The 27,306-nt window shown below is 38.7% G+C and overlaps 1 protein-coding gene and 1 pseudogene across 1 annotated transcript in view; one reads left to right on the forward strand and one right to left on the reverse strand.

Annotated features, from left to right (window-relative positions):
• LOC119720386 (N(G),N(G)-dimethylarginine dimethylaminohydrolase 1-like) overlaps positions 1-5,971 on the forward strand; it is a 63,292-nt gene extending 57,321 nt beyond the window's left edge. The window contains exon 5 of the mRNA XM_038190049.1: positions 381-5,971. Coding sequence (XP_038045977.1) covers positions 381-494 — 114 coding nt within the window. The 3' untranslated portion in view covers positions 495-5,971. The remainder of the gene's footprint in view (positions 1-380) is intronic.
• A 9,271-nt stretch (positions 5,972-15,242) lies between these two features.
• Positions 15,243-27,306, reverse strand: part of LOC119720153 — a 43,903-nt pseudogene continuing 31,839 nt past the window's right edge.

Raw genomic sequence — 27,306 nt, forward strand, 5'->3', positions numbered from 1 at the left:
CCTTGCCATATTGCAGATTCATGTATTTTGTAATAACAATTTTGGTGAAAGGCAAAACCTAATATTGATTTACATCACCCAACGCAAAAATTCCATCTTATGAATAGTTAAATGCGGTACCCACTGCTATAAACATCAAATTCAAACCAGCCAACCGATCCCGCAAGCTCGGTGGTCGAGTGGTAAGAGGTCTGCTCTAGAAAGCAGGAGGTCGTGGGTTGGAGTCCCACCCGAGTGATTTTTTTCCAACTTTCACTCACTCGGGAGGTTAAACACTGAGTTAACAGTGCTTATACGTCTGTGAAGGGCACCACCTTATAATGATTTACATCACCCCAACGCAGAAATTCCATCTTATGAATTTAAATTTTGCTTTTCAGATTTTTGAAGAGAGATTTCCCAGTGATGTGCGGATACCCATACCAAACAGCGAGCTGCACAAGGTGGATGGTTGCCTGACGTGTCGATGTATCCTAGTGCAGAAGCCTCTTTAGGTATTGGCCCACTAATGACCTGCGGCCACATCCGAATACCATGACATAACTGTGGACAAACACATGTACCCACACAAACACAAAGTCTAGATTGATTGTTCATTGTATTCCTTACAAAACTTCCTAACAATGAGGGAGGGTTTATGTCTTTTGTTTTTCTTATTACCTTTGTCTTGGTGCAGCCATGTTGGTCTGGTTCTTAAGAACAAGATATTTCCTCAAATCAAGATTTTTAACTGTATTTTTCTAGCATTTACTGTCAAACAGCACTTCTTGAATTGTGTGATTTGGCAACATTTAGCAAAGTTTCTTGGTCAGAAAGAAATCGGTCAGAAAGCGGTCACAAGCAGAGTTCATCACCCAACATTATGGCTGATAACCTATTTTGGCTACAGTAGAAAAAAGTCTTTGGTGAGCAACTCCATGACATTGTCATGACATGGGCTTGTAACCAAAACAGGTCATAATTGAAATCACAAGTCAGACAAGTTACTGCGGATGTAGAATGACAGAGGAGTGTCTCTTTCACAGCTAATTTTGAGTAGCCAATGACTTGACTTGACTGGATGGCTCCAATTGACTCAAGTTGAATAACAAACACCATGGAACTGAAGTACCATGGAACTTACATAGGCCAAACAAAATAATACCTTTGGTTTGGGTCATCCGACCGACCCTTTTTTAAAGCGGTAAAAGTCCGACCCCCTAAATTTTATTGGTTACTTGGGGAAAAAATATTACGATACCGACTTCCTATCAAAATTGGTCAAAATTGCCGACCGCCAGAACAATTTATAAGCATTTATCAGCAAGTGATTTTTTTCTTTATAATAGTATCGGAAAGAAAACATCGTGGTCTAACATCACTACATCAGTTTACCTGTACTTTAAAATACGTACGTTGCACCAAGACCACTTGGGTTCTTCGTCGTGTAATCGTCATTGCAACGCAGTCCAAAAAGTCTGGTCCGTTTGTCTCATGTTCCTCCGTACGTACACACGTGTGTGCGCGCAGCGCGGTATTGTATGCCAGGGGAAATCCCACTGCAATGTCTGTACCCAACAAGCAATTCTATTGGTTGACTGTGTGTTCAAAGCTGCACAGACTTTCCAACCTGGGGACGCCATGCATCATGGAAAACGGGTTTTTGATGAAACTTTTGTTTGAAATTGTGGGAGAAATCATGGAAGCAAAGTGTCCTAACGATCTTTTTTTTTTAAACTAGATGCTTTTAGGTTGCTGAAAGCAAGTCTTTGTTGACATCGTGTCAGCCAATAGGAAAATTTGTTATACGATATCATTGCGCCAATGGCCACGTGCGTTGTAGACTTCGGATCAGATGGCCACATGTCTTTTGTGGCTTTCATTCAGCTCTCATGCAGGTGCTGCAAGACTGCAATTTGCTCCAGACATCGGAGAATGTGAACATTTTCCAAAAACAAGGAATTTTCTTCCAGTGAAATCTTAAAATGACATTCAGGGAATTCTTTGTGAAAAACCATGGGGAAGTTGACGACGATTTTTCAATTGATATCGCTGCAAGAGGCCAACCTGACGAATAATGGAGAAGCGCAGAGAACATTGACATGACAGTGGTTGAACCATGTTCCTTGCTCTATGGTTGAACTTACGAACTTCTTACGATAAAACATGTCTCGAAAATCATCCCAAAACACTTTGATTGGGGACCACTTAAACAAGTATTGTTCCTCACATGTATTGGCTCCCAAAAAAAAATGAAGATAAAATAAAATGTCATACCGATGGACCGACCCAATTTTTCTCTTACCAAAGGTATTTTTTTGTTTGGCCTTACAAGTACATGTATGTACACACAATTATACACATGTTCATAATGTGTCCGCAGAGTTGCATTCTATTCCTCAAACAATATTGATAATGGCATTCCTTTTTCATTGAACATCTGTCAGTTGTGGCTTGGCTTGTGATAAGCATTGTGGTTTTACTCTTGATTTAACTTTTGATTGACTGAAATACAATTTTCTTTTTTAACATGATCTGCCCAAGGAGTTTTTGTTTGTAAAGCTTAATTCATTGTCACTACAAGACAAGTAAAACGTTTTCATTTTTTGTGCAAGATTGAAAGTGGTTGAGGAATGATATATAAGTAACGAGGCTTCACTTTGCCCTCTTCTCGGGGTATTCAGCTTTCTGCTTCTCGGGTAGGAGGCTTCACTGCCTGGCCTGCTTTGCAGGGAAGCAGCTTCACTGTTCGCGTTCACGGGCTAACACCCACTTTTTGGGCAAATGGCTGCTATGCGGGTGAATGCCCGCTTTGGGCCATCAAATTGTGAATGATCAACTCGTGAAAATAACTCATGAACCCACACACACTAAGCGGGCAATCAAGATCTTTAATATGTCAAATTATCATAAAGATATTGTACAAATTGGACCCCCTGAATTTGAGCTTAAAATTTCTTTAAAAAATGTAATAAAATATTGTACTCATTTTGAGACAAGGTAACAGATACTTTGGATGTGATCCAGGCAAATGGCTGCATAAAAAGAGGGCAATGTGTGTCAAGTCCAAAAATCATTCCCACCATCGAAAGCACTGGTCACATATTGGAAAGTAACCAGCACTGGCCTCTTACATGACATACTAAATTAAGCTGTATGTTCTGTTCATTAACAGAAATAAGTCTAGTTCAATTGCCTTAGATGCTCTCATTAATACAGATTGAAATCAAATAATGATCCACTATTAAACTACAGTCACCATCTAATAAGGAATTGTGTTCAGACCGAATTCTGTTTTTATTTTTGTTTAAGAAAACGGAGGGGGGGGTATTGTCTGTTTTTCTTTGGTTTTGGGATGTGTGTTTTTGTTGTAGTTTTAAAGGTCTGTTATGTATACTTGTACTGAGTATATAACAGTATGGAATAAGCTTGAACTTGATGGTATTGCAATTTTCAACCTCCAGATATTGTGCATTTATGCAAATTTGTTTTGTATACTGTCAAAATAAACCAAGACCTGTAATGTCAGAAGAACATTGTGTATTAAAGGCTTGTTATGCATTAAAATGACAAAAATGAGTATCTGATATGTTTATATTTTCTGCTTATACTAGAGCTATAAAGGGCCAACTTGCCGTATGCATTGAAGCCTGCTGCCTGCATCCATGTTTGTGCATAAACTTATTGGGAGCTCAAAAATGTATTCGGCTATTTGTAATGTGTTTGCTACGATGAATGATGTACAATGTAAAAGTGAAGTTCAAAATCCAAAACAAAAATGCACAATAAATCAGTGACAGTAAATAAGCAGTTCATCTTGCAATAAGCGCTATTACTTTGGTTCATACTGTTGTTGCATTTAGAGCTCAACATGCCAAATTCCATTCCATCTTATTTCAATGTATTCAGCAAGCACACGCATGATACTGAAAGTATGTTACATGAGGGAATGAAGAGTTGCCCATCTATGTACATTTGTAGCTCTGTGTCTACTTTTGGTGTATCCATCCAGTGGTGATACTTTGATTAACATACAACACTAAATAGTCAAATTATTTCCAACAACTTAGAGGAAGAGAAATATAACCATTGCTCACTTAGCATAGTGTTGAATACATATACATGTATATTGTTTTCCTAGTCTATATGAGTTTATTTGGGGGGAAAAAGGTAGAATTATGATTGCATTTATAAATCGTGGGTTTTGCCCATTGTCAAAATGTGTGAATGGAATAAAATCTTTATCAACAGAAAACAAATACCTGATGGGGTATGGCTTAGGTATTTCAAGCTGGTCTCGTAGATATTACAATCGTAGGTTACTTTTGTGAGTTTTGTCTTTCTTTCTTTTTTATTTGAAGCAACAAAAGTGCTCAAAATCTACAGTGCCCTCTTCAAATTTTAGCTATTAATCTGGAGAAAACTTGAGAAAACATTTGCACATTTTTTTTTATCTCGTAACTGGATTCCAAATCCATTGCTATCACACGTTCGCTGCCATTTCAGACAGAATAATTTCACGGGGTATTTGGTACCAGTCTTTTCTTCACTTGAAGCAAGGATTTTTGTTCTTTTTTCCCCATTTAATTGCACAGGAATGATTCCGGGTAATTACTAATGTTACTACGTGCCTTTAAAGTGCCACACGTGGTAAAGTGCCAGTCACAGAAAAGATGATTTCAAATGACCACAAACTAGTACCAGAGTTTTTTTATTCCTAAAGAAAAACTACTATTTTAATCTGTTGCAAACTCATGCGCATGTATTCACGATTGGTTTTATACAATAATCTCGATATATATACATGTACATGCACATGTACTGACTGTATTAGAACATGCACTGATCACTTTGCAAGAGGTGAAGCCACCTTGTATGGCCTTTTCAAGGTCCCCAAATATGGCTGCCGATGTACGTGCAACTAAAACCTTGGAGACTGTTAGCCCGAGACAACATATAACAGGAGTTATCAGGATTTTAGGCTTACATTGTATATTTTTGATCATCCCAAAAATGGCGCCTCAATGACCTTGGCCCGGTGGTGTATTCAGGTTTTGGTTGGGGGGGGGAAGGTTGCCACAATGGGTAATTTGGAGGCGCTGTTCAAAGCGGATGATTTTGAATACAGGCACAGAATATCACATACAGTACTGTAATTATCTTAATCCTCATAACGTATGTAAAATGTATTTAGCAACAAACAGAAAACTTGTTCAAGTGTTTCTGAGGTGGAACAATAACCTGTCTTCGTATTTTTATTATTAACTTTCTTGTGAATGTAATCAATTTTATATGTATTAAAAGTAATACTTGGTGGCTGGGCTTGGCAGACGTAATGGCCCCCATTGCATCAACTCAATTTTTCCGTGCAATTTGAAAGGTGCTCTGTCAGCCATGTTGCTTACCTTGTACATAGAGTCATTGACTTAATACTCTTTTAATAGCTACAGTTTACTTATAAGAAAAATTAAGAAATAATGTAATTGAATTTGTATTGAGATTAGTACCAATGTTCTAAAGATCACTATCATGTAGAATTATACATGTAAATGTATTGGCTTTGTAACTTGCTAAAGTCTTTAGTGATTACCGTAGTTGTGTTGAGTAGCAAAATACAGGACACTTCAGAATAACATTTGGTATACACTCATTACTGTTCCTGTAGGATATGTTTTTCTACTTTTCAGTAGAGGGTATTATTAAAAGGAAAATATAAGAAATTACGTTTCATAGTTTTTAGGCTTAGCTAATTTGTTTCAAACAAGTTTTTAGCCAGAAAGATATGCACGTCTATGAATGGTTGGTCATTTTTGGGCCAGTACATATGTAAACTGCAATCTTTCCTGACTTCAGAAGTTTGTACTGAGAATGCAGTAGTCTCAAATGCCCTAGCTAGTAGTTCATGTACGTACAATGATTATGTGTTACATTGCTGAGTAGTACTCAAATAAAGATTGCTTAACTTCTCAAATGCACAGCCGAAAGAAAATTACACAGAGTTTGTACCCTTTGCTTTGTCCAATCTGTTCAGTCCTAAGCTGCCTTCCATATTCATGTTTTCAGTCGGTTTTGTGTCCAATGCATATTTAGGCCAAACTGTGCAACAGACACAAAACAGACTAAAAATGTGCACACACTTGTAATGCCAGCTAAATGTGTTTCTGGTCGCTGTGTCTTGCTTCAGAGGCTGTGTTTTGTTTTGGACATTGCCAAGAAACAATTCCAAATTGCATCCATTTTTTTTAATTTAAAGGCACATGGATCATTTGCACTTATCCCAAAAGTAACCTACCGAATTATCAAAAAGCTTACTGGATTACAGATTGTACAGGTACCATCGCCCCACCAAATATCTGGCTTGCTGTCATTTTAAGAAATCAACAAATGTAGAGGATTTCCTACAATCAGACAATTTACTGATTTTTGGAAATAAAAGAATGCTATTGACGAAATTGTGATTCGTGACCTTAAGGTTGTACATAGTTTTACACTGTTTTCTCAAAAAGTGGAATATCCACCGAGCTGAAACGTCAACAGGCAATAGGTTTTTAAAGTCTTAGAACATTCTTTGAACATCGGATTTTGAGTGGTGTTATTATTGGAAATGAACAAAGTGCATGCAAAGTAAATATCCTATGTGCCTTCAAACAATTTTTTTTTAGATAGTTGAATTAAACTTTGCCTGATTCATAGGGCCCTTCCAAGCCTCCATACTTTTTGTATGTAGAAAAAAATGTGCCTTACTGCATAACTTGCAAGGTAAGAAACCAGAAACTTATTTTTAGTGGCCTAAAAAAATCTGGCAAATAGCTGACAGCAATTCAAACTAAGAACAAGAGGTTTGGTGTTTGTTTTTGAGACAAACGCAGGGTGATGGGGCGCGAAACTATTAAATTTGACATTGTCCAGCTCAGTTGTAATATGTTTATGCAAAAACAGGAAAAGTTTTAACAATTTATTATTTCATTATAAATACCGCCAAAAAAAAGAGTCCACAATCATTGGAGGGGTCATAATTTTGAATCTGACCGTATCATTTATACATGTATAGACCTTTGGGGAATTTAGCTACAATGTTAGCTACATTTTGATACTCCCTTTAGCCCCTATGGACTGCACAGTGCCCGAACACAGTGCTGGTAACTGGAACAGCTGGCGTGCTCCCATGCATACAAGCACTGTGCGATCGATATACCCAGCCGTGCGTTTCAGGCAGTGTAACCTTGTGTCATGCAGCAATTTCCGATCGCATACTTTTTCAATGTGCAACTTTTCAAACTGCATCATTTTTCATAAACCGTTGTCACTGTTGGACGATTTACAGTCTTAGGTAGCAAACGGGGTATCAAAATGTAGCTGACAACATTCCCCAAAGGTCTATATAAATGACGTTATCATATGATGATCAGATTCAAAATTATTACCCCTCCGACGATCGTGGACTTTCTTTTCATTTCCGGTGTTTATATTTGAGTGGTCGGGCACGATTAAATGAGTGGTCGGGCACAACCCGACCACTCTCTGTTATTGTTCTGGTAAATCTTTTCTTTTTTTTCCGGACAATACTTCTTCGCGGCTTTTCTCCTAAACGGTATATGGTATGAACTTGTAACTTTCAATATATATCGAACCTCATTCCTAGTGGTGCATATTACTCTGATGTCATGATGACGTCATCAGGTGTCAAATTACAAGCGATTTTAGCTGAAAAAGTGACCAATTACTTTCACCTATAACTCTTGAACAAAATAATCAATAGTGTTTGTATTCTGTGATCAGATAGACCTTGAATTGATAAACATTTTTTGTCGTGTACGTGAACTCGTTTGACCTTTAATTTCGGGTCTACCGGAAGGTCAAAGTTAGGTGAATTCAAAATGAAGACTTTAGCCTGAAATAAAAACAAAGCAGACTTTCTTCCGAACCGTTTACGGTATGATCACAAAACCTTGTGTGAACTTGTACCATGTTACGAAGATGTTACAAATTGTGTTGCGTCATCATGACGTCATCAGGTATCAAGTTATAAGCGAATTAAGGGCAAATTTTGACAAAATAGTTTGCGTTATATCTTTTGAACTAAATACAGTATCGTGTTAGTTTTTTCGTAAGGTTGTACACTATGCCGTGAGAAACATTTTGTGTTCCCGGACACAAAACCGCTTGACCTTTACTTCCGGTGTTATCGGAAGTGCAATAAAAACTGAATATAACTCAAAAGCGGAAGCTTTTTACTACTGACATATATTATGAAAGTGTTTAGTGAGGAATGCCACACACAAAAAACAGTGTGATGACATCATCATCCGAAAGGGTGCCCCCTAGCGGCACATAAAATAGTGTTTCCTTTCTTTAATTTGAAAACCATCAGTTAAAATTTCACCAAATCGCCCCTTGATATTCTTTGATTAACCACAGATAATTTGGCAAGGTTTCAAATTCATTGACGTCATCAGACCGGAAGTTACTTTTATGAGAATTTCAAAACGATCATATTTTAAATTTAATTCCATCATTTGATCCATGTTGTACATGCATATCTTCGTAGCCCAAATAACGATATCCATTACAATGTTCACCTTTTGCTTCCAAATACTGTGACGTCATCAAACCGGAAGTTAGATGTTATGAATACATACACTTATATTTTCCAGATTTTCACGCGTTATTTAACTTCACAATGATTATTTATCCACAAATCAGTATCACTTCCCGTCTTTGAATAATGACGTCATCAAGCAAGAAATAACTTGTATGTGTACATGGAATGTTTACTGAAATTTATCCCACCTTTAAAGATGCAATTTAATTGATTGTACTGGAAAGGATTTAATTTCGTGATCTTTTGTTCGTACATAAACATATTCATAACTTATCTCGGCAGTGTTTAATGAAATAATTGCCTGCCCGACCACTCTGCGTTTGTAACTCAACAAACGCGAACCTCTAGTCTTTCTTTCTTTCTTTCTTTCTTTCTGGACAATACGTCTCCGTGGGTTTTCTCCTAAACGGTTTATGATATGAACTTGTAACTTTCAATATATATCGACCCTCATCCTAAGTGGTGCATATTACTGTGACGTCATGACAACTTCATCAGGTGTCAAATTACAGGCGATTTTAGAGGGAAAAGTGGCCAAATACTTTCACCTATAACTCTTAAACAAAATGATCATTTATGTTCCAACTTTGTAGTCACATAGACCATAGTTGATAAACATTTTTTGTTGTGTACGTGAACTCGCTTGACGTTAACTTCTGGGGCTACCGGAAGGTCAAAGTTACGTGATTTCAAAATGAAGACTTTAGCCTAAAATCAAAACAAAGCAAAATTTCTTGCAAACCGTCATAAAAACTAGTGTAAACTTGTACCATGTTACGAAGATGCTATAATCTTTGTAACGTCATCATGACGTCATCAGGTATCAAATTACAAGTGATTTAAGGGAAAATTTTGACAAAATAGTTTGTGCTATATCGTTTTTTCGTGAGGTTGTACACTATGCTGTGAGAAACATTTCTTGTCCCTGGACACAAAACCGCTTGCCCTTCACTTCCGGTGTTACCGGAAGTGCAAAAAAATCTGAATATAACTCAAAAGCGGAAGCATTTTACTACACACATATATATTATAAAAGTGTTAAGTGAGGAATACCAGACAAAAAAGTGTGATTACGTCATCATCCGAAAGGCCGCCCCCTAGCGGCACATAAAATAGAGATTGCTTTCTTTAATTTTAAAACCATCCGTCCAAATGTTAACAAATCGCCCCTTAATATTCTCTGATTAACCACAGTTAACTTGGCAAGGTTTCAAATTCATGACGTCATCAGATCGGAAGTTACTTTAAGGAGAATTTGAAAAGGATCTTATTTTTAATTTACCTCTATCATTTGATCCATGTCATTTCTTCGTTGTCCAAATAATGATATTCATTACAATGTTCACCTTTGGATCTCTGATGCTGTGACGTTATCATACCGGAAGTTAGGTGTTATTAATACGTCATCAAACCGGAAGTTAGGTGTTATTAATACAAGCTATTATATTTCCCATAAATCCATACGTTATTTTAACTTCACAATGAAAACGTATCCTCTACGAACTTTATCAGTATTCACTTTACCGTTATGACCGATGACGCCATCAAACCAGAAATAACCTTTTTTGCGCCCATAGAATGTTTACTGAAATTTATCACACCGTTAAGGCCAAAAAAAAAATATTCGGTCTCTGGTCAGACCAAAGTTCTGGAATTGACGCGGCCACGCGGCTTTTTTTTTTTTTCTTCAAGCTTGGATTGTACAGACAAGGTGGGTACTATTTTGCTTTTTTGGTCATTCTGAATCATCGCAAAGTAATTTTTTGATTGTCCCAAGAATGTTAACGGCAATTTAGAAATTTTAGACAAGTTTTTTTTAATTAAAAAAATTAAAACAAAGTGCTGCTAAAGGGCACCCTTTTGGGCATCTCTCACTAAACATTTGCTGAATTTATATTATTGTAGTAAAATGCTCCCGTTTCAAATTATATTAATTTATTGTTGCACTTCCAGGAACCGCGGAAGTAAAGGTCATGCGGTTTTGGGCAGAGGAATACAAAACGTTGCCCATAATCGAGGCAATACCTACCACCTCACACTCAATTCAGTTACAAAATTATTGATACATAGAATTTGTCAAATTTCGACCTTAAATATATTGCTTGTAATTTAATATATGATGTCATGATGACATATCACCCAAAAAAATCCACAAGGGTTTGTTTGTACAAGATTTAATCTTCATCCCTTGAACCATTTGGAAGAAATTCCATTTGTTTTAATATGCTGATACTTTTTCAGTATTTTGAATTAAATTTGAAGGAAAGGTCACATGACAGTGCTATTGGATATATTAACCAAGGTATGCTTGTTCTTTTTGTTCATGAGTTATGAATGATTAAAGATGATCATGTTTTGAACTAAAATCACTTGTAATGCCACACATGACGACATCATGCACACTTTGGCATCAGGTCTGATGTTGGTTCAAAGTTTTGGGGTTTACGCTGTGAACAGTTTAGAAGGAAAGTCACAGAGAATTATTGTACAGGGAAAAAAAACTGAGAAACTAGAGGTTCGCGTTTGTTGAGTTACAAACGCAAAGTGGTCGAGCGGACAGCATTTTCATTATACACTGCCCAGTTAAGTTAGGAAGATATGTTTATGTAGAACAAGGGATCACGAAATTAAATCCCTTCCAGTACAATCAATTATTTTGTTACAAAAATTATCTTCAACGGTGTGATAAATTTCAGTAAACATTCTATGTGCGCAAAAAAGTTATTTCTGGTTTGATGTCATCAGTCAAAAAACGGTGAGTGAATACTGATGAAGTTCGGAGAAAATAAATGTTCATTGTAAAATTAAAATAACGTATGAAAATATGGGAAAAATAATTGTTTGTACTAATAACACCTAACTTCCGGTTTGATGACGTATTAATAACACCTAAAATAGGTTTAAAGAAATTGTAGCAAACCAAAGGGTGATGGGTGATTAGTTGAGTATGTATGGGCCTATGGGGGACCCCCCATGCACCCCCCCCCCCCCCAAACTAACTTTCACCAATTTTTTGGGGTGCGTTTTAGGGTCCTAAAACACATTTTGGATGTTAACAGGAACACAAATCTGATGCGAAGGAGATATCAAAGATGGCGGCCATTATGGCTGCCAAAAATGGTAAAATCTGGAAAAAAGGCATAAATCAGCCATAAAATGTGATAAAAACATCAATAACATTGTTAGTTATATGTTTTTTACCCTCGCAAATTCATTTTTGGTATCTCTGTTTTGCTATCATGCTTCAAATTCATGATGATGGCCAGGATGGTGGCCAATATAGCCGCCAAAATGGTAAACAAAATCGCAAAAAGGCATATATCAGCCATAAAATGTGATAAAAACATCAATAAAATTGTTAGTTATATGTTTTTTACCCTTGCAAATTCATTTTTAGCATCTCTTTTTTGCTATCATGCTTCAAATTCAAAATGGTGGCCAATATAGCGGCCAATATGGCGGCCAATATGGCGGCCAATATGGCGGCCAATATGGCGGCCAATATAGCGGCCAATATAGCGGCCAATATATGGCCGCTTATCGGTTAAAAAAAATAGAAAAACGTCATACACAGCAAAATATTGTAGCCATGTGCTCTCTAGGAGGTAGAATTTCCTAGATGGGTACATCTAATTCTACCTTTATGATCTGACCTCTTCAATGAGCTTCAATGATCCTCAGCCGGTATTTTTGCCCCTCAGTCACTCAACAAATAACCTACTGGTATGCAGCCTGTCTGCCTCCAAAGTTGAACAAAGAGTTCTAAGCGGATTAGTGCCTATTGTGTAAACATGGCGTAAACAAGTTTCCAGACTCTATCTTTCCATAGATGGATGGCTGGCATTTATTTATTCATTACATTTCGTTTTAGCACATTACCTAACAGTTTGGTTTCTATGAAAGGAAAATTTACCAAAAGAAGTAGCAGAAAGTCCTCCCCCTGAGGAAAGTGGCCAGTTAATTTCTATAGCAGTCAGTGCTTAAGGCCTTTTGTTGACCTGGAGGATTAAACAGATTACATTTGGAGCCATGCATAAATATACATGTAGGCCTGGATTATGCTTGAAATCCTCCATACTGCTCCAGGATGTCACTGGCCGAGCCTCAACATATTGACATTCACTGCCGCAGACGGACCATATTCAAGAAATAATGGAGGAATTTTAAGGATTGAGGCTACATCCTAGAAAAAAAGGCCTAGGGAGTTAGGGTTAAACAGAATTGAAACAAAGCACAACTGACAAAAATGAGCTGATATATACGCTCATCATCACCAGCAGTTGCCAATTTTAGCTTTACACATAGAGGTTGACCATACACAAATAACTAATGGTTATAAATGCACATCACTGATGTAAGTTTCTAAAGAAATCCATGCTAGAAAATGACCGAATAGAAATGTTCGAACTATTCTATCTCCGTCCTTGGTATGCTTTTTCACCAATTTCTTTGGGCTATATTCTAGAAAATTTCTTGGAGAATCCAATTTACACAACATTATTTACATGAAATAATGCTCAGGGGCATTAAACTATGGAGCTATTACACACTAAAACACGACATTTTTAAAATCTGATTATTCAAAGTGCAATTAATGAACAACTTCCTTCTTTCCTGTAAAAAAGGATTTTTGTCTTGTTTGCTATGGAAATTTACATTTCAAAGAATACTGAGTAGGAACAAAAGACTAACAATCGATAACTGCCTTGCATATTATACTAGATTATTCAAGACCGCCTGTCACCCATTTCGCGGCCGATGGGGTGGCTTCTCAACCCGTCGCCCGCAAGGTGGGCAAGAAGTGGGCTGCAAGGTGGGCAAGAAGTGGGCTACACGGGTTACACAGGCAAACAACTCGTGAACTTACATACACACCTTTAAACTGTTTGTGCTTATAGTATAGTGGTGATAATTGCAAAAATGCAGCTAATATCCAATTTTGAGGGAAATTGCCAAAGAAACAAAAAGTTTTATCAAGTTGACTTGAACTTATGATGACTGTTCAAGACACTCTTGGTGTTTTTAAAGACCACTTGATGGTACAAACCATTGATACAACGTAAGACACAGTGGGTAAAGTGGCAAATTTAATTACAAAATAAAAATCATTTCAGTGAAATTGATCAGTTTTTTTCTCCTTTCTTGAACAAGGTACAGACATCTTCAGTAAGAATCCATGCAGAAGTTCAAAAAGGGAACAGAAATATAAGAAAAGCTTTAATAAATAAAATTTTGTTTAAAAATCTGATTTAAAATACTTTCATTCTTAGGTTATTTTAACTGTTGCAGACAATATTATTATTATTATTAGGCAGTATTATTTCTTTTTTAATACTCAAATAAAATAGAACTTTTTAAAAATATGAAAAAAATACCCATAGTCTCAGGTGAGCACCAGAATTCCAAAATAATGTTGACATAAATATTAACATATGTGAAAGAACTCAGGGTTCTCCCCAGGATTTTTTCAAACCTGTGGGGGAAGTTTGTTGTGATACACCAACCTGCGAAGCCATGGCGCGGGGTTTGGGGCCCACTTAAGGGCCCCGAAAAATTTTGAACTTTAGAGGCTCTCTGGTGCATTTTAGGGGAGTCTTTAAGGAAGAGTTTTCCTTAAATTTAGAGGAGAGCTTGCGATATTTTTTGTAATTAAAGAAAAAAATATCAAAATGTTTAACTTAAAAAAAATCAACATTTCAAAACCTGTGTTAAAACTTCCTGATCTAGAAAGTATGGATTATATTTACAAGCAAGTTTCAAATTAAGAAATTAAGGTGAAGAAAAAAATCACTTTTGCTTCCGATTACATACCTTTCAAAATAGCGTCGGTACTCGGTAGGTCGGAAAAATTATTTCGCCAATTTTTCGGCTGCTGATTGAATCATGGAGGAATAAAAACACATGATTGAATAAAGCATATTGAACAAGGAATCATGTAGTTTTGTGCCTGGATTGTTTTCCTTTGCACCACGAAAATTATCAAGACTGACCATCAAAAGTGATTAAAACTTAATTAAAATATATTTGAGGTGGTTGATTCCACTATATGCTTAACATACATCGCGGCCCCTGTCGCCGTCAACATTCAGTCTGGCCGGCCGTACATCGCGCTGTGCTCACGGCCCAGTATCAGTGTGCATTACTGCACTGTGTATATGTACGGCCCATCCCACGTGGCCGAAAATTTTGCACTTCTGCTTCTAAGAAGCACGCTATGATGTTTCGCCACAAGTTCGAGCTTTGCAATCTCGTCATTTTAATGAAAAATACATACACAGAAAATAAAGATCACGTTCTGTGAATTAATTTGCAGAAATTCTCTTTCTCCATCGATGTGTGTTTGGTGTTTTTACGATCCAACTTCGGCCGACATCATCATCATGTATGCACGCACGAGGCAGTAGTCACTGGTTCCGGTCCTTCATCATAGCATTGATACTGTTAGCACGCGAAGGGAACCAGTGTACCATGCTGTATGTGCTAATATATAGCTGGGTGCTGGCGGTCGACGCAAAAGACCCTTCATCGTGTGCATTTTGATCACACATGCATCAGAAATACAGGATTTTTGTCAAGATTTTGCATGTCAAGATGAAATAATGGCGTATGAAACGATTATGTTGTGCATTTCAATGGCTTGTATAATAATTATATTGTGCGTATCGGGGGCTGAAAAATGTGATCGGCATTTTTGTCGGCGTATCGGGCCGCAATTCCAGCGTATCGGGCCGATACGCACGAAACATCAGATGTGATTTTGGAAGTAGCATACCAGGGGTTTAACAGCTTAGTTAGAGCTTCTAGCAACGTTGTCGTGTGCTGAAGCATAAAAGTGCAGGATAATTTGTAGTGTTTGTGTGCCTGATGTTCCAGATATAAAATCCCACAACAGCCAATTTCTTTGCTTACAAGTGAACCTAGTCAGTTTCCCTTTGTACTTGTGCTTAATGATTTGTAGTAAAAGCTGTTACATACAGGTACTACAAAGAAAAATCCTCACTTCACTCTTGAGTTGAAGGTGAAAGGTTACAGGCAACTATCTCATATCCCTGGCGATCATAGCTTTGTGTCGTGAGAACCACACTTTAAGGGTGTGATCATCACTAGCAGTGATCATCATCTCTGGGTCCCAAGGGTTGAAGGCTACTGAATTAACGACATCTCGGTGAGGTAACTTGGCTAAGAGGATGCCATAGTAACGGTCCCAGACATAGCCCTGTCGATCCTCAGCACCACTAAGTAGAAGATGAAAAGAAAATGAATTAAGACATTTCAATCTAAACATTAAGCCAAGTTGGTATTCCCACTATACAGGTACATACATGTACCCGTGTAAATAGAATTTTGTTGTAACAAACAAAATGGGGTAGACGAAAAATTTGTCCATATAAAGCCATTATCAAACACCAATGCTCTGTATAGTTGTACATGTACATAACATCTGGAAGCCCATTTGTGGTGGATGGTCACACTTCTTCATTCATCTTCCCTCTACATATTTCCTTATCCTTATGCCACTTTTGTTCCTACTTCTAATAAAGGATTGTGTAAAAAGGGAGGGGGGGGGGGCTTGTGCACAGGGACCACACATGTAATTCAATTAATACCTTGCCACATAGAGGTCATTGACATCCAGAAAGATGAAATTGAACTCATCATTTGGGGAGAAAGCCTTGTGGCCGTGGAAGCGTTTGACCTCAGTCAAGTTGACTAAGTCATAGACTCGGATCTCAATCTCTTGGGCAATAGGAGGTGGGGTCAGAGGGTCTGAGATCATGTAGTCGCGAGGCCAGCAGCGACAGTTGACATACAGATACCTGTGAGGAGTGTGAAATGCCACAGAAAAGATACATTGGAGAAAATTAACACGAAGGAAGACATTCAGTTGTTCAGGGTTACTTAATTTCGAGTTGGCTCACCAATTTGATAAAAATCAAATGAAGGACTTGGGAACAATCATATCATTACATTTTACTCACCACAGTGACCTTGGATCTTTTTACCCCCAAACCACTCCGAATTTGACTGGCCCCAAGTCCAAGACCCTACTGAAGTTACAAACCCAAATCTCATTTCTAACTCAAGTTATCATCCGGAAACCATTTACTTTTAACTCACCACTGTGAACTCAAGTTTCCATCCGGAAACCATTTATATTTTACTCACCACGGTGACCTTGGACCTTTTGACCCCAAAACCAATCGCAACTTGCCTGTACCCAAGGGCAACCCCCTTCTGAAGTTAGAACCCCAAATGGCATTTCTAACGCAAGTTATCATCCGGAAACCATTTACTTTTAACTCACCACGGTGACCTTGACCTTTGACCTTTCGAACCCCAAACCAACCCTGACTTGCCTGTTCCCAAGGGCAACCCCCTACTGAAATTGAAACCCAAATCACATTTCTAACTCAAGTTATCATCCGAAAACCATTTACTTTTAACACACCACGGTGACCTTTGACCTTTAACCTTTTGACCCCCAAACCAATCCAACTTCCCTACTCCCGAGGGGAACCCCCTTCTGAAGTTACAATCCCAAACAACGTTTTTAATTCAAGTCATCATCCGGAAACTGAGCTACCCGGACGGACTGACGGAATTTTTGGTAATAGCTGGCATCCATGCTAGATCAATTCTTTAAACCATAACAAACAAGATGTGGGTGGATGCCCCTAACTATACCTAATTTGCATAAATCATTAATACCTGCAGTGTAATATAGTTTTCCCCATATTTGGGTATATGTATTTTTTTAATTATTTGAAAATTTCATTTTGGTGATTCTCCTTACACATCCCTACTTCAGTAATATTTTCTAAAGCATACAAGTGACTGAATAAATATGAGGACATACCGTAGTAACAATCCAAAATGGCTACTATTACACCCAAAATGTGCGCGCATTTACCTTGTCTTTAGATATCTCCAAGTAGTCTTGCCAAACCTCGGTATTAAATTCACCAAGTTGCTTACTGGCGCAGTTACCCAATTAAAACTGTATGGAAAATCATGTGCACAATGATAACGTTGTGACATTTAGCCCAGCAAACAAAAATAGTGACAAACAAGGTGTCTGTTAATTGGCCTTATCAGTGAAGGGTTGCCTAACGTGTGACACTTGAAAACATTCAAGGAAATTCCCAGAATTATTGGAAAGAAAATTGAATGGAAATAAAACATTTTGAACTTATTCAAGTCTCCCACGTTAGGCGACCCTTTACCTAATTTAAGCCCAGTTTACAGAGAGCCAGCTCGTTTTCCCTGTTTATTTTTGCTGAGCTAAATATCACAATGTTATCATTGTTCACATGATTCCATAAAGTTTTACTGTGCCAGTAGGCAACTTGGTAAATTTGAAGTTCATCAATACTGAGGTTTGGCAAGACTACTTGATGATATCTGGAGACAAGGTGCACAATATTTGGGTATAATAGTAACCATTTTGGATCGTTACTATGTCCTCATATTTATTCAGTCACTTAAATGCTTATTTTTACGTAATAGTGGACCAGCCAAAGTGGAATCTTACACTTTTGACGGCATATTTTGGTTAATAGCTGGCATCCATGCTAGATCAATTACTTGAATCATAACAAATAAGATGTGGGTCGTTAGTTTTGACCCTAAATATGCATAATTTGCATAAATTGTTAATCCCTGCGGTGTAATATATTTATTCCCATATTTGGGAATATTCTTTATTTTTTATTTTTCAAAAAGTTTATTTTAGTCATTCTACTAACACACCCTTACTTAAAATAAAATTTTCTTAAGAATATAAGTGACTGAATAATTATGAGGACATAGCAACAATCCAAAATGGCTATTATTATACCCCCAAATTGCGCGCATTTACCTTGTCTCCAGATATCATCAAGTAGTCGTGCCAAACCTTAGTACTGATGAACTTCAAATTCATCAGGTTGCGTACTGGCACAGTTGCCCTATTAAAACCTTATGGAAAAGCATGTGAACAATGATAACATTGTGATATTTGGCTCAGCAAACAAAAACGGGAAAACAAGCTGGCTGTCCGTAAACTAGGCTTAAATAAGGCGAAGGGTCGCCTAACATGGTAGACTTGAATAAGTTCAAGGAAATCCACCCCCCCCCCCCAAAAAAAAATTGCTTGCAATAATTATGTCAATGTCAAAATGTTTTCTTTCCATTAATTTTCTTTCAAATTTCTTTCAAATACTTTGGGAATTTCCTTGGACTTTTTCAAGTCACCCACGTTAGGCAACCCTTCACTAATTAGGCCAATTAACAGACATCTCGTTTTCCCCGTTTCTGTTTGCTGGGCTAAATATCACAACGTTATCATTGTTCACATGATTTTCCATAAGGTTTTAATAGGGTAACTGTACCAGTAAGCAACTTGGTGAATTTGAAGCTCATCAATACTGAGGTTTGGCAATACTACATGTACTTGAAGATATCTGGAGACAAAGTAAAATGCGGGCAATTTGGGGGTATAATAGGAGCCATTTTGGATCGCTGCTATGTCTTCATTATTATTCAGTTACTTATATGCTTTAGAAAATGTTATTGAGAGGAGGATGTGTAAGTAGAATCACAAAAATATAATTTTCAAAAAAAAAATAAAGAAAGAATATACCCAAAGGTGGAAATAAATATATTACACGGCAGGGATTATTAATTTATGCAAATTATGCATATTTAGCGTCAAAATTAACGATGGCATCCACCCATATCTTGATTGTTATGATTCAAAGAATTGATCTAGCATGGATGCCAGCTATTACCAAAAAATGCCGTGAAATTATTTTCTGGAGAACTTTTCCACATTTGGCTGGCCTATTATAAGGGTGTGTAATTAGAATCACCAAAATAAACTTTTCAAAAAAATTTAAAAAAATAAAGAACATACCAAAATATGGGAATAAATATATGACACAACAGGGATTAACACTTTATGCAAATTAGGTATATTTGGGTCAAAATTCAGGGTGGCATCCACCTACAGTTTCTTCTCGATCTTTTTCATTTGATATATCATTCAGAAGTGAATAACATTTGCATTGTTCGAAAGATGGCATTTCAAAGAATCTATTTTGGTGGGACAAAACTCAACAATACCATGAAAAGTACATCTCATACTTCATAAATTTTACATTTAATAATATTGCATTGGGAGCAAAAAAAGAAACTTTGAAAACATCTGGTAGTGAAACTTACCATCAGGCTGTGGCAATAAACGGGGGAAAATCACTTAAGGTAGTGCATGTCATTAGGCCGTTTCACACTAATGACATGCACTACAACATGTCATTTGTCCAACACAGAGATTTCAAGCAGCCCCTTTCACACTAATAAACAATCCAACACGGCTCTACCCGGGTAAAATCCTACCCCAACCTTCGGGATCACAAAACTGTTTTCTGAAACTCCAACAGTTGTAATTTTCATTAAAAAAAACCTTTTTTTTTTTTAAATATGCATAGACAAGCTTACGAACAAAGGTTTAATGTGGCAGCAATGCTTCAACTTTAATACTTACAGGTGTATATTATACTTTTCTCTTATGATACATGACAGTTGCCTTCTTGCACTTCTGGAGAAGTTCATTTTTCTGTGCCCCACAATGGCAAGGAATCCCTACTGCTTGCCAGAAGATCTTGATAGTTAAAGAGTCTGATCAAACTTGAGTACTCAAACTTGATCAGAACTCTGTTGCATTTTTCCAGACGACACTCAAAATTCTTTCAATGTGGTGCGTAATGTCATACGATCCAGTGTGTGAGTGATGCTGAAATCGAAGTTACAAAATGTACATCCTGCACGATTTTCTCCTTTCTGCAATGGCTGTATGAAATCCCATTTCTCCGAGTATTCTGTTTTGTACGATTGCTTCCTTTTATCTTTTTTGGAAGTCGAAGCCATATTTACACATTCATTCCAAGCTCTAACTAGATCACAAAATTATCGTCTGCATGTGCATGATCTGCGCTACTCAAATGACGTCCATTCGTCAAGTCAGATTGGGTTGAAAGTTTGTGTACGTAGGCAGGGATGTTCTTTTTATAAATATTTTTTTAGATTAACTTTTGAAACTTACTGCCACATCTCACCTACATTGTACATACCGTGCTAAATCCAACGTTCTGTTTGTAATAGGTTTGTTAAGTCATATAACAACATGTAACAAATGTGCGGCGTCATCATGATCCCATCCAAAATGCAATTTTTCAAAGCTTATAAAAGGCAAGGTCCGATCGTGATGGAACTTGGTGGGAAGTTAAATTATATTATTACACAAAATCTGAAGTGACGTCACATGTCATCAATCAATTTATTAAAAAAAATTTACTTTTTATATTTTTTTTTTACTTTCAAAAATTGAAATGACATGTAATTTAAACTATGCACTTTAAACTATGCACAAACAAAGACCCCATAGCAATGTTGGTCCTATACAAGTGACGTCATAACATCATCATGAGTCATGTAACATCATCTCACAGGTTTATTTTCCAAAATCCATTATCTAGAATTACTACAAGTCTGATTGGGTTGAAACTTTGTACAGAGAAGGGACTTGTTATATAATACATGTATGTGAACATTTCGGTGACATGATGACTTCATCATGTGATTTTTGATAAATTTGTGAAATTCTGAAACTTATTGCCAAATCTCACGAACAATTCTTTTTGTAATTGGTTCGGTACATCATACATTTAGACGTATGCACAAATATGTGACCAAAGTGCGTGTGACGTCATCATGACGTCGTCCAAAGTGCAATTTTTAAACACATACTTTGTGTAAGGGAAAATTCCATATCTGCTTTAACGATGATACTAGTATGCAAATTCTGAATTCTGAAATACAAGCACAATTTGATATTCAATGCAATCATATGAACTTAACTCACCTTGACTGCACCATGTCTCGTGAGTAATGACAACTTTAAATGTATGACTGCACTTGAAAGCAATACATAAAAAAATTGTCATGCTTTGAAAATCAGGAAAAGCCCTCTGTTACAAAGTATGATGCATCACATACATGTAACAGACAAAAGAGCTTTATTTATTATTATTATTAATATTGTTGTTAAATTAATTTGGCCCTACGTAAACTCCGGCTATGTCGGCACTCTCGGGACCCGAGAATTTGTGACGACTTATGCGAATGCCGACATCTGCTATAAGTCGTCATTTTGCCAACTTACATAAATTGAATCATGGAGTAAAAAATAGATTGAATGGTTTATGCACATCTGTATCTGGATCAATACTGCAAATAATCTCCCATTATGAGATCACATAGGCTTCGATTTACCCTGGTTTATTTCTACATTCCACCAAATTTATCCTCAATGTTTATCATCATATACAGGCTGGGGTATTGATCACAAAAAGTCATAACCGTATGAACCAAGGCCGGCCGGCCAGCCGGCCAGCAGAATGCTTGCATACATGTACATGTGTGTGTACATGTATACGAAATAATGCGTGCGTGGTATACCGGTACTGGTAAAGTTCGTTCAAAAGGGGACCCCCAAAATGTACAGAGCGCATGCGTGGAGGACTAGAGGGGGTACTGGTATTAATGTGCTCACAGTATCGGAGAAACCCCTTTTTGATCGCACGCGTGCACGTGTAACGGTGATGGGTTTTTTTTTTTATGCCGACTGTTTCGAGGAAATGGGCCCGACAGTAACACGCCGACTTGGGCAAAATGACGACTTACAAAGGCCAACTTAGAAATTAAAATTTCAATGGAACTGCATTAGAGACGATCGGGACTTTCGTCAGTTGGCCGACTTAAGCGATATGACGAGTTATACGATGTCAACTTTGCCAGAGTTCACTGTATTTACCTACCAAAATAAACCACATATTTGCTACAGAGCACAACTATTTTCATGAACTGTGAGTGAAACCACAGCTGCATAGATCAGAGGGGTATTCTCTTTATGTACCTATGATCAGGAGACAGTGCCATCCCTATGGCATGTCCATTCAGCTCAATCACATGATCCACCTTGTCAAACTCCAAGCCCCAGGTTGGTCCTGCTCCTCCCCCTGCTCTTCCTCTCTCTCCCTGGGTTCCTCACTAGAGGGCTGCTTGCTGGCCCCCAGAGGACCCCTCAGGGTGTTAGCCATGGTGGAGTCAATCCGTTTGATGCCTATCTGGTGAGGGTGTAGGCCTGGCTGCCACGTGTGAAGATCAGGTGTTGGTGTTCCACCTTGGCTGGGACTTTACGCCTGCGGACTTTGATGCGGTGGTGGTGGTGGTGGGTGAAGTCCTTGGTTTGAGAATCAGACAGGCTACTGCTTGACAAAGGATCCTCACTATACTGATGCTTTGGCTGTTGTAGCTCCAGTGGGAGTTTGTCTCTTTGCTGTTGTGTGATGTGACACTGCGAGAGTTCCGGGTCACTGAAGCCCCTGCTGCGGTCCGGGTAGTGGATTGAAGGCTCATCGTCTAAGCTCTCCGTGCTGCCAAATGTAAAGTGCTTACCCCAGGCCCGGATGATGTCACTTGCACTGCTACTGTCAGCGGCAAAGGTGAAGGAGGAAGACAAAGGGTCCCAGTCGGGGCTGGAAAGGATAGCATCACTGGAGCTACAGCGTGATGAGCTGACAGCACCAAAGTGGCTGTCCCTCAGATCTAGTGGCTGTAGAGAACCACATGAACTGGCTTCTGCTGAACGGAATAATACGTTCAGATTGTGAGGAATTGGGTTGATTGTCATTTACCTAAAAAACATCATTTTATAACCTTTTAGTGACCACAGCGGTCAAAAGTGGCCAGAACTGAAATGGCCGTCACAGCACCAAGATTGAAGGTTTCCAAAATCAGGTGTAAAGCTTCTAAATATTTTATCAGTTCATATATGTTGTTTTGTGAACATTTCAAATATTTAAAAGTTAAAGAATTGTCTACAGTTAAGAAATGCTTTAGGCATTCAGCATTATACATAGAGGAAAAGAATGGATAAATAGTCTAGTCTTCTTTCCTCGATCATTATGAATTAACACTGAACTACATATTTTGTAGTTTCCATTACAGCATTCCATTTGGTATGACTTCAGTTTCACTAAATAATCAATAAAAGCAGCCTGAGGGGTCCTCTCAAACCCAAAATATTCAGCTTCTACTGTAAATGCATAACACAGCCTATAATTTCAAAAATCAGTTCAATGTTAAGGCATGTACAAACATGTGCAATTACATGTACCCGGAAACGTACCTACCGCTTTAACGAGAAACTCTTTGCTCAAAGTGAAGATAGAACTATTACCAAATACCCTGTGAAATTATTCTGCCTGAAATGGTATCATTCGGAGAAAAACAATCGTTGAAAGTGGTTTACGGAAACGCTTTCTTACATGTTAAATTGTGCATACTTTTCTGTTTTCTCAAGTTTAATTGCTATGCACCCTTCTTAAGACTTTGACAAATTTTGTTGCTTTAAACAAACAAAAAATGCACAAAAAGGAACTGATTCTATGTATAAGTACCTTTAAATTTGATTAATCCTAAACATTAGACTACACTTTTTGCCCCCCCCCCCCCCCCCCCCCCCCCCCCCCCCCCCCCCCCCCCCCCCCGCATCCCCTGTCTTTCAAAGGCAAGAACTTGACATACATGTATCATACCTGTATTGGTAGTTGACGCCCCATCCTTGCTTGACCCCACCTTTGAAGACCCCACAGGCTTGCAGCCATCACTTGCACCTCCACCAGCCCCTACATCAGCATGCTCTTCAGCCTGGCCTGCCAAGTAATTTGGATTGATTCCCTCAATCAATATTCGGAACAGTTCCTCATCGTAATTCTCCCTACCACGTCTCATCTCTGCTTGACGCACCCGTAGCCAAAGTCTCTTGTAGCAGGCATCAGGGTCAGCCTGCCCCCGGCTGGTTGAACTTCCCCCTCCAGAAGATGTGCTGGGTAGTGAGTCTTCATGCACTGGCCCCACACGCAGGCTCTTGCGCAGGGTATCTGGGGGTGTGCCACTGACATCGCTCACATCCCTCTTAACCGGGGAGCTCCGCTTGGACGGGACACCTTGATGTTGGGATTTGGTAGTTTGGCTGGGACTGAGAAACGACAAAGATAAGTCTTCTTGGCTCATTTCTGTGGATTGCACTTGCTGGTGTGACGGTTGATTAGATTGCTGCTGCTGCTGCTGCTGCTGATACATATGATTAATGCTTGCTATTGCACGTGCTTTCCTAACTTGGTCAGCATCTGAGGGTAAGCAGGGGTCACTCCTACTTTGATGGAGTATGGGCCTGGCATCAGACTTGGGTAAGGCTCCGCTTGCATTATTGCTTCCTCCTTTCTCAATGGTGGGTTCACTTGACCACTGACCTTGGTCCCTGGATGACCCCTGCCCCATGTCCATCCCACTTTGTCCAATGTCACTTTCACTGGCTGTCATCTCAGTGTCACTCTCATACATGTAGTAACCCATTCCAGCCTTGCCATCTAGTTCACTCTCGCTTGAGTCTGGCATTGGACCACTGGAGTTAAGACCCATGTTTGATGATAATTCATATCCTTTGTGATTCCCTGCCAAGGAGGGCTTCACATAGCCCTCTCCTTTGCCCAGATTCCGACAGTTGGCGACAGTGATGCTGCGCACTGAGCTGGCGTTGATGTTCAGAAATTTGAACAGTCGCATAATGACCGATTCCTGTTCAGACAAGACTTCCTGGGTGGCTTTATTGAGCCAGAGGGCAGAACATGATGACAGGTGACCCAGATAGTGTAGATTGCCTGATAGAAGGTAGGTGTTATTCAGCCAACAGCCAAAGATATCATACGGCTTAGTCAGCACACGAGACTGCAGAGCAAAGTCATCTGTAAGCAAAAACCAAGAAACATCAACGATTATACAGATGGGTCATTCCATGCCAACTGTCCTAACTGTTTTCAGATAAGTCACTGTCTTGGATTAGTATGAAACTTTTTGGCTGTTGCGGCAACTTGCCGAAACAGCCTTTGTTTTCACCTTGGGCATTAAAATCAATCCGAGTGCCTTTATACCTGGCACACACTTAGACGACGAGATGTGTGCCAAACATTGACTTCATCATGACGTCATCACGAGTCACGTGACGTCACTAAAAAGTGCACATTTTGAAGGCCTATATCTACAGAACTACAGATCTGATAGGGTTGAAAATTGGTACAGTGGAACGTCGCTACAACGAACACCGCTATACTGAACATTCGGCTATACCGAACATCATCCTTGGCTCCCAATTTTTGTGTACAAAAAGTACCGAACATTGTTGTTGAAAAATGTCAACAGAAGAGCAACTACCGATAGTGGTTATTATTTCCCCAAGGAATAGAAGGGGAAAGCCACCCATTGATGTAAGTAGTAAGCTCAAAAACTGTGTAATTACATAATTCAATAGTCGGCATGTGTTCAAGGTCGTCTTTCAGTAACTACCAGGGTGTGCAGGATGAAATTCTGAAGGGCGCTATTTATTGAAAAGTGAGTATGCCGTACCAGAGCGCAGCACCGGCAGCTGTATCTTGAAGATAGGCTAGGCGTATGAGGAGCTAATATCACTGGCCTGTAGCACTAGCACGAAGCTGCGTGACAAATATGGCTGAGCCCATGAATCGCAAGCTGGTCCGGAGTTTGCCAAGTTGAGGTATCAGGGGCTTATATATGACAGATCTTCTGAAAGTCCATTAAAAAAAATACTGAACAGAAACTATTGATTGAACTTTTTACAAAATTTTAAAAGTGTACACTTTGTACGCTTTTGAAAATGTTGATAAGACCCCTAAGTCATTAGAGTTATGTTGACTGAGTTTCATGTTTTGAAGGCCTATCTCAAAACTACACGAAGGTACCTAACGAAGGTACAAACACAAATGCCCCGCAACCGTGACTGTTCCCATGAAATGACACCACTCTTTTAAAATCGGCTTACATGTACCTAGGTCACATGGAACGTTCCTTGACATCATTATTTAATTCTGTAGGTTATACATATGAATTAATCCTACAGTTGTAATGACTCGAGTCAATGACTCGACTCGAGTCCGACTCGAGTCACAATTTTTGGTGACTCGACTCGAGTCACCGTGAGCAAATGACTTGACTTGACCCAAGTCCCTCACCAGAAGACTTGACTCGCTTCGTCAAAGGCTAATAAGACTCGAGTCTCAAAAATAAAAGCAAAACTTTTCGAAAAATATTTGCAATGACTTATGGTGCAAAATATGTTCATGTCACTTTGTGAATACAATACAATACAGCGGCTGCTTGTCGTGTACAGACATACATGTACGTGGTGTCACAGACTCCCACCTTGCGGTTCTGGAATGCACAAAATACTATCCTGGAACCGGACTAACCCTTTCACTGTTGAGCGTACGAATTTGTACGACATAAATATACATTGCAAACTCGACTTATATAAATGAACTCCCTCTCAAAAATACGTCAATTGAGGGCACACTGATCATTTGTAATATCACTGCAGTGTAAACACGACAGTGTTGTAGTCGAGTACTTTTTGCCATGTACCAAGTACTGCCAAGTACCTAGGTTGCCGAGTGCCTAGGTTGCCGAGTACCTAGGTTGCCGAGTGCCTAGGTTGCCGAGTGCCTAGGTTGCCGAGTGCCTAGGTTGCCGAGTGCCTAGGTTGCCGAGTGCCTAGGTTGCCCAGTGCCTAGGTTGCCGAGTGCCTAGGTTGCCGAGTGCCTAGGTTGCCG

This window comes from Patiria miniata, unplaced genomic scaffold (assembly GCF_015706575.1).
Source record: "Patiria miniata isolate m_02_andy unplaced genomic scaffold, ASM1570657v1 HiC_scaffold_9, whole genome shotgun sequence".
Classification (NCBI taxonomy): domain Eukaryota; kingdom Metazoa; phylum Echinodermata; class Asteroidea; order Valvatida; family Asterinidae; genus Patiria; species Patiria miniata.